Source organism: Haemorhous mexicanus, chromosome 23 (assembly GCF_027477595.1).
Source record: "Haemorhous mexicanus isolate bHaeMex1 chromosome 23, bHaeMex1.pri, whole genome shotgun sequence".
NCBI classification, from domain to species: domain Eukaryota; kingdom Metazoa; phylum Chordata; class Aves; order Passeriformes; family Fringillidae; genus Haemorhous; species Haemorhous mexicanus.
In genome coordinates, this window is record NC_082363.1 from 1,162,076 (window position 1) to 1,178,029 (window position 15,954).

Consider the following 15,954-nt stretch of genomic DNA (forward strand, 5'->3'; position numbering starts at 1 on the left):
CACCCGTAGCAATGGGTTTGCACCATGTGTGAGGGCAAGGGAGAGGAGCAGGTCATGATGAGCTCTCATGGTCATCACTGTGTCTGTTCTCTCTGTTCTGCAGCCTGGAGCCACAAAGGCTCCCTGCTCAGGCAAGCCGAAGGCCAAGGGGTGCATGGCAGGTGCTGTCAAATCGGGAAGCTCATAGGAGCAGCACCACGGGGACCTTCACTACGTGGTGGTCTGCAGTAGGAGCAGTCATCGCTGTGGACTCTGTCAGGGTGGAGGTGGCATGAGGTGAGGGTGTATTTTGAGGAGCTCCAGTTTGTATCCTGTAGCTCCTGGGCATGCTGGCATGACTGTACAATGTAGGACCTGACTTTCACACAGTCCATGTCCCGTAGAGTGTGGTGGGATTTATGACAGTGGTAAAGGTGGTGAGGATATATCTAGTGTACACATGTGTGTATTTGTGTGTGTGAACACAGCCCAGTGACATGTGAAATCAGTTGTGGGGAGTGTGTCCTGTCCTTGCTGAAGTGGCCTCAAGCACATGAAGCCAACGTGGCTTGAAATATCCCTTGCAACTCCTGTGTCCTCCAGTCTCCATCGTGTCACAGGGAAACTGGAACATAAGGCACGATGTAGTACAGAATTCTGGAGTTCCTGGAACACCCCAGGAATGCTTCACCTGCCACCTGGGAAGAGGAAGAAGAGGACCTATGTCAGCCACACCAGTACTGCAGCAGCATGAGGACAAGCTGGGGAGATGAGAGCAACATGCCAGTGGGGTGGGGTGATGGCACAGGCTCACTTACTGATTCTGATCCTTAGCAAAGGTGAGAGCAGACCCTGGATTTTGGGGGGCAGCAGTGTTTTGGGGGGCTGGAGTTGCCTGTTTCCCTGCAGGCAATAGGCAGCTCCAGCACATCATCCCTGCAGCTGCTCTGCCTCAGCACTGCTCGGAGCAGTCCATGTGCCAGGTCCTCTACAGACCCCTTCAGCTAAGGATGTGAGCAAAGCCCCAATGCGGTTTCTTGGTCCTTATTTTTTAATAGGATAAAAATGGTCTGAAAGCAGATGGCTGCAGCAGGCTGATACGGGGCTGCATCGTCTCTGGGCATGCAAAGCACCCACGAGTGCACAGTGGCCAATCCCTGGTGGGGCTCTGGGCATTGGTGTGGCCTGGTTTTCCTGCTCCCTATGCTGGGCGAAGCTGGATGCTTCCCTGTCTGAATGCCTGGGTTTACTTTGGGACAAAGCATGACCTTGTATGCTTGAGTAGGTTAAAGGTGCTGCCGTGGGCATCCTCTGCAGGTGTACCTGGAGATGTTGGGCTGCTCCATGACTCTGTGTGTCTTCTCCATGCCACCCTTGGCAAACTCTGGGTCAGGAATGAATGGAGATGGCAAGAGCACAGGTGGTTGTGAGCTCACCAGACTCCCCGTACCCTCCTTCGAGTTATGGACTCATAGAATCTTGGGTTGCTTTGGATTGAAAGGGACCCTAAAGATGGTCCGGGGGGATTCCACCGGGGTATGGTCATGCCGGGCCCTAAGGATCATCCTAGGTTGCTTCTGCCGGGGAACTGATGAGCCCTGCCGATGCTGCCGGTGGAGGGGAGGGGGTCTGAAGGGACAGTGATGACTGATGGAGGGCGGCGGGGATGGGACCCCTCCGGGGCCGGTGCGGGAGCCGGGAGGGCGCAGTCGGGCCGGCGATGTGCTGGCGGGAGCGGGCAGCCGGAGTCCCCCGGGGCGGGCGCGGGAGCCGGGGGGCCGCAGCCCGGCCCCGGGGCGGAGCGGGGCGGAGCGGCGCGGCCATCCGGGCACCGCACCATGGCGGCGGCGGCGGAGGAGCCGGAGGGGCGGCGGGGCCGGGGGCCGCGGCCGGGGCCGGCGCCGGGCAGCCCCGCGGGGCGGGCGGTGGGCGAGGGCTCGCCCGGGGGCAGCGGCCGCCGCGTCTTCAGCCCCGCCGGGGAGTTCCGCGAGTTCTCCCGGCGGCAGCTCCGCGACATGGAACGGCTCTTCCGACAGTGAGTGTGGGGCACAGGGAGAGGGGTGTCCCCGGATGGCAGCGCCGGGGGGGACGGGGAACCTAGGACATCCCGGTTCCTGCATCCCCGGCATCCCGGCTTCTGGCAGGGCGGATGTCCCAGCGCCTCCCGCCCCGTGCTTGCAGGCGGGACCCTTTTGAGAGGGATTCCTTTTGAGAGGGACCCCCATGCACCCCAGCCTCTTGCGGGAGGGATCCCCCCGGCTCCTCGTCGGAGACTCCCCCCGCCCCAGCTCTGTGCAGCAAGGATGCCAAGGCACCTCCAATTCCTTGCAGGAGGGATGCCAGGAACACCCCTCTCCTCCCAAAACCCATCCCAGGATTGGTGCCTTGGACACCTTCCCCCAGGTCCTTGCAGGAGGCGTTCCTGTGCATCCCGAAATTCTCGCAGAAAGAGCCTCCTGTCTTCCATGAGGAGGTATCCTGATGCTGAGGCCAGAGAAAGGGGTCTGAAAGAGGGGACCGGGGACCTTCACATTCCTTCTGCCGCATCTCCGAGGGATCCCACATCCCTGCAGCTCCCGGGGCCGCAGAGGCCAGGCTGGCGTGTCCTTAGCATCCCTGCCCGCGCTGCGTGCCACCACGCGTGGTGGAGCGTGACTCGGAGCACGAGCTCGGCCCCCGGCCCCTGGGAAGGGCCGGGGGGGGGCGGGGGTCTGGCAGGGAGCCTTCAGCCCTGGAAATTTCCAGGGGGTGGGCAGAAATCGGGGTAACTCCAGCCGTGGTCACGCTGGTATGCGCGGGAGTAGCCGGGGCAAACGGGACAGCCCGGAGCATCCCCATGGATCCCGCGCTGGGTGCTTTGTGCAGGAGGCGTGGAGACAGCGCGACTCCGGGAAAGCGCGGAGATACAGTACAGACGAAGGCATGGCTGCGACATGCCAATACCCCTCAGCCCGTCTGGAACCGGGGGGGAGGATCCGCATCGGCGTCCTGGGTGGTCTCTCTCGGACCCGAGCGGGGAGGCGGAGGAACTGGGGAGTTGGAGGCGGTGACCCCGTAACACAAGGCTGGGGGGCTGCGTAGGGTGCAGGCACACCCTGCCGGCAGCCCTGGCGGTGCACGGAGCCCCCCCGTTCCCCGTGCCCTCGGGGGAGGCTGTCACCCCCCGGCAGCTCACGGCAGCGAGCCGAGCACTGCAGCAGAAGGGAGTCTGCGGCGGGACAGCGTGCTCGGGGCCCGCGGGGGGACAGCGGCAGCTCCGGGTGCCGGAGGCGATGGTGGCCGTGCCGGGCGCTCCAGGCGCAGATGGCGGGGCGGGTGTCGGCTCCGTGCAGGCGGGAGCGGCGGTCGGAGCAGACGTGTTTGCTCTGACAGCTGTGGCGTCTCGCTGCAGCGAAAGGAGCAGCGCCGGGGCTGCGAGCCACTGGGGAGGTTTGGGAGCTGGGGCTTTCCCAAGGGAAGGATGCTCTGGAGCAGAGCCCTGCCACGCTGTCCTCGCTGCTGCTGCTGTCCTCGGGATGTGACAATCCGGCTGTAGAGGATAAAGTGAAGCAGGGAAAGCTCTCCACAGGGGAGATGGTGCCCTTTGGGAGACGCAGGATGCTGGTATCCCCAAAAAACAAAGACAGGGATTGAGAGAAAGGAAGTGCCCTGCATCTGGGGAGGTGGTATGCATGGGATGAAGTGGCAAAGTCAGGCCAGCCAACTCGCCCCTTGCAGAGAAACTCTGTGGGATGCAGGATGGAGAAGGACTTTGGACAAGGACAAGGAGGAAAGTCTTCAAAAGTGACAGAGGGCAGGGTTAGTTTGGATACTGGGAGGAAATTCATCCCTGTGAGAGTGGTGAGGCCCTGGCACAGGTTGTCCAGAGAAGCTGTGGCTGCCCTATCCATGGAAGTGTCCAAGGCTCAGTTGAACAGGGCTTGGAACAACCTGGGAATGTGTCCCTGCACATGGCAGGGGGTTGGAATGAGGTGATCTTCAAAGTCTGTTCTAACCCAAACCATTCCATGATCCTATCCTCCAAGTGGGGTACTAGAGGCAAAAATCATGTGGGATCTGTACCCACAGCCCCACTCTGAGGGTGATGGCAGCAGTAGGCAGGGATGAGCAGGACCAGCCCCATTTTGGGGTCCCTGGCAGATCAGGAAGGTGCTTCTGGAGACACGGACAGAGCTGACAGCAGCAAGGGAGGTACAGATGAGTCACGGACCTGCAGCATGGGGAGCCGGGGCTCTGCGTGGCTGCTGCAATGACAAGATACCAAAAAAAAGCCTTGTCACAATGGGTGCAGTGTGTAGCTGCCCACCTACAATTTGTGGAACTGTACAAAGCGTGGCTCTGTGCTGGCTCCCCGTGGAGATCCTGCTGTGCCACACCAGCGCGCTGCTGGCACAGCCCACGGTGGGCAGGCAGGGGGCAGGGGAGAGAACAGCAGGGTGGCTACGGGGAAGCTGGAGGGGATTGTGGCATGGCCACAGGCAGGAGTCTGAGGAGGGGCATTCCTGACAGGTCTATAGGTAGCGTCAGTGAGCAGAGCTCACTGACTTGGAGAGCAGTGCCCAGTGAGCTTAGCCCGATGGCTTGCTATCCCATGCTGCAGCCAAGGGGAGCATGTGCTCAGGCTCCTGGCACAGGGAGCTGGCAGCAGGCTTGGCAGCATCCTCGCAGGTTCTCCTGCCAAGTGCCACACGGAAACAGGCACGATCCTGCATAATGCTCCAGGGGTTGTTAGCGGTTCAGAGGCAGCTCCCTGTGGTCTGGAGAGCTGCCAGAGACCATCAGTGCCCAAGTCCCTGATCAGCCCTCTTTGCTTCCCAGCCAGTGTGAGAGCACACAGGTCACTGTGGGCTCTGCACCCCGTGGTGATGTGTCAGGATTGTGCTGCCATCCTGCAGGTATGATGCAGGGAAAGATGGCTTCATTGACCTGATGGAGCTGAAGCTGATGATGGAGAAGCTGGGGGCTCCACAGACACACCTGGGACTGAAGAACATGATCAAGGAGGTGGATGAAGACCTGGACAGCAAGCTCAGTTTTCGAGAGGTGAGGGGATAGGAGGGTCCACACTGGCAGGGAGATGTCCCCAGCCACTGTTCAGGCTGGTGAGAAGGTGGGCAGTGGCTGTGGTGGCTTCAAGGTCTTCAGGGAGCCAATGCCACCATCTCCCCTCACAGTTCCTGCTGATTTTCCGGAAGGCAGCAGCAGGTGAGCTGCAGGAGGACAGTGGGCTGCACACCCTGGCCCGGCTCTCTGAGATTGATGTCTCCACAGAGGGGGTGAAAGGCGCCAAGAACTTCTTTGAGGCCAAGGTGAGTCAGGGCTCAGGAGGTCCCATTGCAAGATGGCGATGAACCAGGACAGTTTGGTGCTGGGTAGGCAGGAGGAGGAGGTGTTGGGGTGGGTAGGAGAGCTTGGCAGAGGTCACAGCTGAGCATTTCCATCCACAGGCACAAGCCATCAATGAAGCCAGCAGGTTTGAGGAGGAGATCAAAGCAGAGCAGGAGGAGAAGAAGAAGCAGGCAGAGGAGCTGAAGCAGAGGAAGGCAGCCTTCAAGGAGCTGCAGTCCACCTTCACGCAGTGACAGGGCCAGGCAGGACTGGTCAGCGGTGCCCAGAGTGGCAGCACTGCCTGTGCCAGGTGCCAGCCCTGCCAGGAGCGATGCCTGAGCCGTGTGCCACCCAGGCTGCCGGCAGGATCCCAGCGCGGGCTCAGCACGACGCCCACCTTGCTGGCAGAGCCCGGTCAGCCCCGGCTCCCCCCTCCCCTCTTGCTGTGGTCTCTGTAGGTGTTGTTCGTGCCCCCCACCTCCCCAGCGTGCCCCCCACCCTGAACAGCACCCTGTTCTCTGCCCGCAGCTGCACTGGGGGTTGCTGCTGCTGAGTCCCAGGGGAGCTATGTCCAGAATGTCTGTCCCAGAGACACCTGTGGCCACACTGTTTTATGTTGTGAGTGCATTGGGAGTTTTGCAGGATGGGAGCTTGCACAGGTGGCTGTGGTGGGTGTTTTGGTGGCCATGCTGGCCCAGTGTCTGTTGGTATTGCTATGTCTGACACCAGTGACAGAAGCCATGGCAAGGGCCAGGTGCTGGTAGAGGGGCTCTGTGTGTTTGTGTGTGTGTGTGGTGCTGGGTGTGCGTGCCCACCCAGCTGAAATGGAGCCCCTCAGGAGCTGTGTCTCTCTTTATTTTGGTCAAAGACAAAGATGTACAGAAAGGCAGCTGCTGGCTCATGGAGCTGTATTGTGTTTTTTTATGTTGTACTCAGCCTGACAGGATGAGTTTGGTGGCCACAAGTGGTTGCCATTGGTCACTAAGGCTCGCGTGTTTGTGGGTGGCTGTAAAAACCCACATCTGTCCCATGGTGTCCCCTGAGTGGTGGTATAGGGGGTGTGTTATGCTTTTTTTTTAATTTAATCCCAAATAAATATTATATTTCTTAAGTGCAGGTTGCTGGGGTGCAGCTGTGGGATGGGCATGTCTGGGGCAGGGGCTTGGGTGGGGGGAAAGAATCTGGGAAGTGGGGTGTGACCGTGGCCACAGTTCCCACTGGAGATGGTGGCACTGAACAGGGGTGAGCCGTGCCTCATTGTGCCATCTGTATGGCACAATGGTTTGAGAAGCAGCAGGGGCCTGATCTAGGTGTGGGGATGTGTACCAAAGGCCATCGGCAGCGCTGCTGATACCTGCACCTGTCCCACTCTGTGGCACCTGTGGGGTTTTGGCTGCTCTTGACCATATCAAGAGTGAGATAAGGAGACCTTGAGCCTAGGGGGTGGTGGGGTGAGGGGCCTGTGTCCTGGGGAAGTCAGTTCTCAGGGCTGGGGGGCAGAAGGGCTGCCCAGCACCTCACTGACAGCATCATGGGTGGGGGTCTGCCCCAAGAGGGAGTGACCCTATGTCCCAGCAGGGACCCTGTACCCCTTCCCAGAGCAGGGCCAGGTGTCCCCACCAGGTCCCGGCATGGTGCCAGCACATGAGGGGCAGATGTGGCCATTCCCAGGTGGGATGGTGAGTGCGATAAGAGGGGGCAGTGGGGCTGAGGAGCCCCTGTGCCCACAGCGTGGGACAGTCCCCACGTGTCAGCAGCCGGCAGGGACACTCCAAGGTCCCCAGCAGTCCAGACACTATAAGAGGGGTGAGCAGCCCCACCACAGCACCTTTGCTAGGCACAACCATGCTGGGAGCTGTCTGTCTCATCGTGCTGCTGGGCTACGGTAGGTGCAGGGGATGGGGAAGGGTCAGGGCAGGGGGAACAGGAGCATGGGGCCTGCCCTGGCCCTGGGCACGGGCACAGGCAGCCTCTGATGCCCCTTTGCCGGGTGTCACACAGCCTACGGATGCGGTCAGCCGGCCGTGCCACCACAGCTGAGCTCCCGCGTGGTGGGCGGTGAAGATGCTGTAGCCCACAGCTGGCCATGGCAGGTGAGGGGGCACAGGGATGGGCATGGGGACAGGGATGGGGACATTCCTGCTGACCCTGTGCCTCTGTCCTCGCAGATCTCGCTGCAGTACAGCCGCTCTGGGTCTTGGTACCACACTTGTGGCGGGACCCTCATTGCCCCCCAGTGGGTGCTGACAGCTGCCCACTGCATCAGGTGCGTGTTGGGGTGCTGGGGGGCATCTGTAGGAGCAGGGTGAGATACTTGTGGGGACTGACACTCCCTGTCTCCCTGGCAGCTCTTCCATGACTTACCGTGTGGTGCTGGGCATGCAGGACCTGTCAGAGGATGACGAGCCCGGTTCTGTGGCCGTGGGTGTGGAGAAGATGATTGTCCATGAAGATTGGGATTCCTACCTCATCATGTAGGGATGGAATATATCCAGGAGTGGGTGGGGGGCAACAAAGCTGGGGACGACTTCCTCATGGTTCATGTCCCCCTGTAGCAACGACATTGCCCTGGTCAAGCTGGCAGAGGAGGTGCAGGAGACTGACACCATCCGTGCCGCCTGCCTGCCGGCTGCCGACAAGATCCTGCCCAACAACTACCCCTGCTATGTCACCGGCTGGGGACGCATCAGGAGTAAGTGGGGTGTCCCCAGGAAGGGGTTGCAGGCCGAGGGTGTGAGGTACGAGCTTTGGCTCTCATTGCAGCCAACGGGCCCCTGGCCACGATCCTGCAGCAGGCTCTGCTGCCTGTGGTGGACTACAAGACCTGCTCCAAGTGGGACTGGTGGGGCAGCCTCGTGCTCGAGACCATGGTGTGCGCCGGCGGCGACGGCGTCGTCTCTGGATGCCAAGTGAGTGTGAGCACTGCACATGGTGGGTGCCCCAATGGTGTGGAACTGTGGGCACTGGGAGGAGAGGGGGTGGAGCCAAGGTGGTGGATGGCCAGGAGGGGTGAGGGGAGTGTTGGCAGGGTGCCCAGGAGCGATGGCCCACACTGTCTCTCCGCACAGGGCGATTCTGGGGGCCCCCTGAACTGCCAGCGCGATGATGGGATCTGGGAGGTCGACGGCATCGTCAGCTTCGGCTCCAGCCTGGGCTGCAACCTGAAAAAGAAGCCGACAGTCTTCACCCGGGTGTCTGCCTACATTGACTGGATCAATGAGGTGGGTGCCTCTCCCCATGCCTGCCCCCCCACCCCACAGGGGCTGTTCTTGCCCCACTGAGGGCCTTACCGTGACCCCCCCTGTGTATTTTTGACAGAAAATGAGCACGAACTGAGGACGCCGCATTGTGGAGATAGCATTGTTGACCAAGATAAAAGCAAAAAATGCTGAGCTGGTTTCGTGTTTTTTTGGGGGAGGGGATGTGGTGGAGCTGGGAACACACATCCAGGCCTTGGTCTGTTGATGCCAAGGTCCTGCTTGTGTGCTGGGGAAGGTGTCCCTGTTGTGCAGTGGGGCTGGGCAGGACTCTGCGGAGGCTGTCGGGCACATCCTGCAAGATGCTTCCAGTCCTCAAGCCATGAACTGAGGCATGGGGCTTGAGGCAATTAGTTTGATGAGAGAGGGGCTGGAGTTTGTCCAGGTTGTTCAGGGGAGCTCCAGGGAACTCAGCTGGCCCTTGGGGATGATCTGGAACACTTGGTAGCTCCCAGGGGGAGCTTTAGGGGACCTCACTGCCACTGCCTAGATGAGGGCTGACTTTCAAATGGGGCTCTTGAGGGAACTGAGTTGGCCTTGGGGAGCCAACCCAGAGAGTGTCTGACTGGTTTGGGAGGGGTCAGGGGTGCCTGCAGGAGCTCTCTTGGAGATGGAGCCCTTGGCGAATATATGGCACTGCTGGGTTCAACAACAGGACCTGTGATATGGCCCAGGAGCAAAGCATCTTACCATGGATCTCCTTCTGTGGTGGCTGGAGGAATAAGGTAGGTGGTAGGCAACTGGCAGAACCCCCAGCTGTGGGGTTCCCAGGAGGAGCCCGGGCTGCCCTGGAGAAGACAGGGAAGTTTTCCAGGAAGAAGGCAGCATGTTGGTGGGAGCAGGTGTGAAGGAGCTGTCCAGGAAGTGGGGGTGGGTGCCACACTGTGAGCCCCCAAGCAGAGCCATCCATCACACCATCATCCCATCGTTGCTGCTGGAGCCCAGCCAGGATCCTCACGGGGTGAGGAGGAAGAGGACAGCGAGCCGGGATGGATGGCAGCAGCTCAGGTTCAGTGGGGGACATGGTGGACGGTGCCTTGTTTAGGAGCCACGGTGCCACTGGACCATTGAGCAGCACCGTCACCAGCCCAGCGAGCAACACTGGCACCTGCACTGGGGCCCAAGAGCACTGGCACGAGCCCTGGCACCGTGTGAGCCAACTGGGGACTCTCCAGGGACCCCCTGGCAGTTGTCAGCCTGACCAAAGCTTTAGTAGGTGAAGAGGGATGCAGGGTGGGAAATGGTTTGGATGGACAGGAAATGTGCTATGGCAAGGGAACAGTAGGGATCACCCCAAATGCATTTAAAGGCCTGCCAGTCAGATGATGTATGGAGGTGGCTACTCTGCACAGCAGGATGGGGCCAGGTGCTTGCTACACTGGCATGGGATTGGCAGCAGGATCTGCTGGCTTGGGTGGAGAGCTCCAGGCTGTCCATGGGAAGCTGGGCAATGTGGGGTGCCCCTGTCCTCTCTGCATGTACCCACATGTGCCATGGGGACAGTTGTTTGGCTGGGAGTGCAGGACCCTGGTGTCACAGCCTGTTGTGCGTGTACTTGTGCATTGTGTTCCAACCTCAGAGGGGCTTTGGTGGATGGAGGAGCCCTGGACAAGGCCCCAGAGTGCCACAAGCCTCTCTGCTGGGGCGTCAGCCCTGCCCCACCCAGCCAGGCATGGGCACCCCCCCCGCAGTGTCTGTCACCCCAATAACCAGTGTCCTCCTGCCCACAAGGTGGTGAAGAGTTGTGATCCCTCTGGGTGAAGAACCTTTTTCTAACATCCAGTCTGTCCTTGGCCACAGCTCCAGCAGTTCCCTCGGTCCTGTCCCTGGTCACAGAGAGCAGAGATCAGAGCTGCCCTTCGGGAGGAGCTGCAGCCTCCAGAGAGGTCTGACCTCAGCCTCCTCCAGCTGAACAAACCGACTGACTTCAGCCTCAACTACTTTTAATCTCTATGGCTGCATAGAGTTTATTGAATATTTGTTATACTTACATGTTAATTGTCAATTATTGTTATATTCTGTTAATACAATTTATAATTGACACAGTAAATCTACAGGTTAACCTAAAGAAGTGTAAGCTTTATTTTTATTAAATGTCTAACATCTTATGTACACTCTATAGGATGTGTCCATTATTAAGTATTTAACAATATAGGAGAATAAGGGGAAGTTTAAAAGAATACAACAAAACTTTGTGAAGTTCATTACTTTTACTTCACTGTTGAAATAAAAGTACTCATACAATCACTTACATAAAAATTACATGTTAAAAGTGATCTTTACCCACTCCTCAGAATGAGAGCTCGGGACACCCAGGGACACATGAACAAACTCCCTTGACATTGAGCAGCATCCTGATGCTGATGGCACAGAGCATAGGGAAGCACTGCCCTGACACATGGTGCCAGTCCGCATCCTGGGCTCCCCTCAGGGGCATCCAGCACTGAAACACAAGGAGGAGGGAGAAGAGCAGTGGGGCCTATGGAGTAAGCCCAAAAGAGCATTTCCCCATCTCTCCCTGAGCCACCACTGTCCTCTAGCTCCACCACTCACCTCAACACCACAGCTGTGCCACTGCAGTGCTACTGCTGCACTCTCGCCTCCACCCAGGATGTGCCAAGAAGGGACAAGCCATTGCAGTCCACATCATGGAAGAAGGAAAAGGACAAGATGGAGACATGTGGAGACCCTGGGGGGGCATTCCCTGGTCTAGGGAGATACAAGAAGCTTCCCTCAAAAAGCTGGTAGACCCCAATGGCTTCTTCCCCTGTTCCTCTGTCTGTTCCTATGTCCTTGAGTCACTCCTTCCCTATAGGAGTAATTACCAATATATCCAGATGGAACTTGTCCAGGCTTGACTAGCCTCTGCTGCTTGACCGAAAGGCAGCAACTGTGGTGTTTTCACCTCAGAGACACCTCTGGCTGGCTGGTAGCTGCAGCTGGGTGCTAGAGACAAGTTCAGACATGCAGAGCTCCGGTTTTACCTCTGTGCAGATGCTTTAAGGCGAGGTGAAGGAAAAGGAGTCGGGTCCTGTTAGAGGGTTTCGATCCAGAGTTTTAGTCCGACCCGCAAGCTTCTGAATCCCGTAACAGCTCCAACAGAACCACCCGAACCGCGTGATCGCTGGCTCTTTTAACCCAACACCAACAACATGTCCAGCACCAGTAAGACAAACACAATCCCACTGGCAGAGGTAAAAAAGTCCTTGCCATGAACGTTTTGGGGACAGTGAAATTGTTCAATGTGAAAAACAGATACAGGTTCATCAACCGGCATGATAACAAAGAAGATGTGTTTGTCCATCAGACTGCTATAAAAAAGAACATCCCCAAGAAAAACCTCCACAGTCTAGGAGATGGAGAAATTGCAGAATTTAATATAATACAAGGAAGAAAATGCCCCCAAGCAGCTGATGTGACAGGACCTGGTGGAGTCCCAGTGCAAGGTAGTAAACATGTACCAAACTGCAAACCTTAATTACCCACATCATGGAAGTCCTCCACACTCCTACCAAGAAAATAAAACCCAAAACCAACAACCAAGCCCCAGCAACAGCCTAAAAGCTGAAAGACCACAGAACACCGATGAGCCATCCTCCATCCAAGAGTCCACCTCCATAATGAAAGAACCTTCCAGTCTGATAAGTCCCACTTCTTCTATTATCCTTCCCCGATTCCTGTGGCCTCCCTGCCCCCCTCCCACTTTTACCTTTGCCTTTCCAATGTCCTATTATCCCTTTTTTATGTTCCCACAAATTCCTACCACCTTTTCCCCCTTTCCACGGCCTCCCTCCACTAATCCCTACCCCCAAATTTCCTTCATAATACCAAAGGGAGGGTGACTGGGAGGGAAAGAAAGGAAAGTTTCCCTAAAGTAACCATATTTTTCTTAAAGTTAATGATTTCTATTTGGAGTTTCCAGCAGACGCACCACCACCTACACTGCCTTGTACAGAGCCAGTTACAGCCAACAACACTGCCTCAGGTGGCAGAGAACCAGTCCCTGCTGAAGGAACCTTCTCCTGACTCAGTTTCCTGATAAACCATACTAAGAAAATCCCTCCTGCCAGCTCTAAGAAAATCTGTTTGGACACCAGGGACTCAGGATTGTTTGCATTTTGAAAATAGCCTTAAGACCACTTTTTATTGTTTTTGTCATTTTGTGTTGATTCAGTTGATCCTTCAGAGAAGCTTTCTTAATAATATAAAAAGCAGTGAATTGTGGAGACCCTGGGGGGGCATTCCCTGGTCTAGGGAGATACAAGAAACTTCCCTCAAAAAGCTGTTAGACCCCATTGGCTCCTTCCCCTGTTCCTCTGTCTGTTCCTATGTCCTGAGCCACTCCTTCCCTGTTTCCTGACTGGCCCCCATCTTTGTACTGCCCCAAGACCAGGGTCAGCCCCCAGGCTCCTGCAGAAAGAAAGCTGGACCCTCCATGTGTGTGTGTCTGGGACCTGATCATCTCATCGCACGGCTGAATAAAACATCTGTGGATATTATGCAAAGGTCCTTTTTGCTTCCTTATCCTGGACTATGCTAGCAGCAATTCAGCTTGCTACAGAGCCACCTCTGCCCAAAGTCAAGCACCAGCTCCCTGCACCCCCAGCCCATGGGACACCCCAGTCCCAAGGCTCCCTTGGTGAGAGAACTGGGGAAATAAACAAGGGGAAGCGTCAGCAATGGAGAGAGATGGGGAAGACTGATTCGGTGATCAGAATCTGATTTTAATAGATAAAATTAGTAGCATGTGAAAAATAGAAGGGTGATTTAAAACAATGCGTTATCAATTTCTTAAATATTGTACTATTACTTAGAGTCTGTAGTATTTGGCAAGCTTTATTTTTTAAAGTGAGAGCTTTGAAAATCATTCCCGGGTATAATTTCAAGTTCACTTTTAAAGGAGGTTTAGGTCCAAATTCAGCAAGTCAAAATTACTTGAGTATAGTTTTGGTGTAGAAAAATTTCTACTAGTTAAGACCAGGACTTGGCCAAGTGTCCAGGCTTATAACTGGAAGAATCTCTTTAATTTATTTTAGAAACCTCTTAGTAATAGTAGTTAGAAAAATAATATGTCTTATATATAGCTATACAAAGGTATATGAAGGTTTGTAAAGTAGTTGATTTTGTCATTTAGCGTTAGTTAATCAGACAAATAGCAAATGAATAAAGTAGTGCCTGTTATAAAAGTCAGTGAATTTACATCACAAGATAACCAGCATAATCAGGGTTACTAATATATCAGTAGGAACTGTCTTTAAGAAATTGAGGTTATATTTTTCTAGATGTATATGACATTAAAGAAAAAAGTAAAAAATAAAGCATTAAATAACTCATAACTAATAACAGTCACAATATGGAGACTCATTTTCCAGTACTACTTATAAAAAAATAAAATAGCAAAAATTGTTTTTATTGCTATAGTAAAAAAGCTGTATCTTGTAATTAAAATGAGCAACTTTTGACAACAATTCATTCAGGCTTTATGTCATTCACTTGTATAGCAAAGGAATTATATCTTGTAATTCAAACATGTATACTTCAACAAAACTTAAAATTAACTTTGCTAAAACTTAACCTTAATAAATATATCTAAAAGAACTTAAAGTTAACATCACTGAGACTAAGCAAAAATTAATCTTAAAAAGAATTAACTTATTTAAACTCTATTATTACAAAAAGGTTACTGAAAATTTGTCAAACAGTTAAACATTGTAAAAAATGCATACTATATGATTGGCTCTTTGCAAATATTAAAATGAATACTATATGTGTTATGTTGGAAAGTTTTGCTATATTATTCTCTTTTAAGTAGTGCTGTATTAATCTCTTTTAAGTAGTGTGGTAAATATAGTTTTTAGGCTACAGCATATATTAAATAGAAACTCTGTGATGTAAAATACTTTTTGTAACTAGCTCAAAGAATGGAAAATATAGAGATGGCAGCAAACAGACAACAAGATCCCAAGAAAAGAATTATTCCCTCCTTATCGGGAAGGCCCAAACTTTGAAGAACCAAAGATTGATTTACAAGATGAGGGGGTGAAGCTGAAATTAAGCAGAAACACCCTAGTTTGAAAGGAATGTTTGAATCATGTATGAGATATATGAATGTGCAATAGACTGTTGCTTTTAAGGGGGAGTCCTTTGTTAGCAAGGTCTGCCTTTTGGCAGAATGCCAGGCACCCAGATATCTGTAATTCTTTGCTTTTTATTGTCTCATATTGTCCTAATTTTTATTACTATTAAACTTCTAAAATTTTAACACAAGTGAATGACATTTTTCACATCATCAAAGTAAACAACATGCAAGTAAACAACTGTACTGAAATATTTACAATAATATTACCTTGTTAGAACTATGGAGTAAAAAGCAAGCACTTAATAAAGCTGACAGTAGAGTTAAGTCTCAAATAATTACTGCAGATTAAGTTCAAGGTTTGTCTTGAATGTGAGCTAAAGAATCTTGAATTTACGACTTATCTCATTACTCTCAGTGAACTATGCAGGTTTCCTATGTTACTAATATTTAAGAAGACACCACCTCTATACAAACACCTTTGAATTCTTCTAGTAACAATCCTGTTAAAAATCACGAATCACAAGCTACTAAAATTAGAAGATAAATCTCAACACTTGCTGGTGCCAGGAAGGGGTGGCTGCACTCCTTGCAGCAGGTTTAAAGATTGCTTGTAGGATAGATTTAAGTTTGAGAGGAATGGGATATAAACACTGAAGGCTAAATCAAAAAAATATTTAGTTATATAGTACTAAATAGCTGTACTGAAAAATTTACAACAAAATACATTGTTAAAAAAATACAAGTAACTGGTAATATACCAGTTTGACCAGGGCTAGGTGTCCCTCAGGGCTTTAGATCTGTGTGAACTATGGCTTTTGATAGCTGGGTTGCTCCTTCCAATACTTGAAAGTGCCTGGGGTGCTTCAGTCAGGGACCATTGTGGGGGTGTGAGTGTCCCCAGTGACTCCTGTACAAAATCTGAATGCATGAAGATTCCCCACTATATTAACATATCCCTCTCCCACAAAACCAGGGGGACAGACAGCACAAGAAGTTTAACTGTGGCTATCCTCCCATAAGGCCCTGTTATTTACACTGCGTGTTGGCTTTGCAGGCTTTCGCAATTCCCACCCACTCGGGAGAGTTAATGGCCAATCACTGGGCCGGTGGCTCTTTGAGGTAACAGTCACATCATTTTTTTGTATCAGTGAGTCCTGTTAGAAGTGTCTCTGCCTTTCAGAGTCACTTTGCATTGGCACGTGGGACACTGAGACCTGTGGGACCCCTGCAGAACCAAAACCCCCCTCCCTCTTCTCAGTTATCAGGGATGCAGATAGGGGTGCTGCCACGGAAAATATGAGTTGGGCTATT

The 15,954-nt window shown here is 53.5% G+C and overlaps 2 protein-coding genes across 2 annotated transcripts; both read left to right on the plus strand.

Annotated features, from left to right (window-relative positions):
• The first annotated feature begins 1,817 nt into the window (after positions 1-1,817).
• On the plus strand, positions 1,818-6,424 carry EFHD2 (EF-hand domain family member D2). The gene is made up of 4 exons (XM_059866721.1): positions 1,818-2,014; positions 4,875-5,022; positions 5,154-5,288; positions 5,427-6,424. The coding sequence occupies exons 1-4, from the start codon at positions 1,818-1,820 to the stop codon at positions 5,559-5,561; spliced, it is 615 nt and encodes a 204-aa protein (XP_059722704.1). The 3' UTR covers positions 5,562-6,424.
• A 660-nt stretch (positions 6,425-7,084) lies between these two features.
• Positions 7,085-8,699, plus strand: LOC132337813 (chymotrypsin-C-like). Its single transcript, XM_059866720.1, has 8 exons — positions 7,085-7,192; positions 7,309-7,400; positions 7,476-7,573; positions 7,656-7,781; positions 7,863-7,999; positions 8,071-8,216; positions 8,376-8,528; positions 8,626-8,699. Exons 1-8 carry the CDS (start codon positions 7,153-7,155, stop codon positions 8,641-8,643), a joined length of 810 nt encoding a protein of 269 aa, XP_059722703.1. The 5' UTR covers positions 7,085-7,152; the 3' UTR covers positions 8,644-8,699.
• Positions 8,700-15,954: the final 7,255 nt, after the last annotated feature.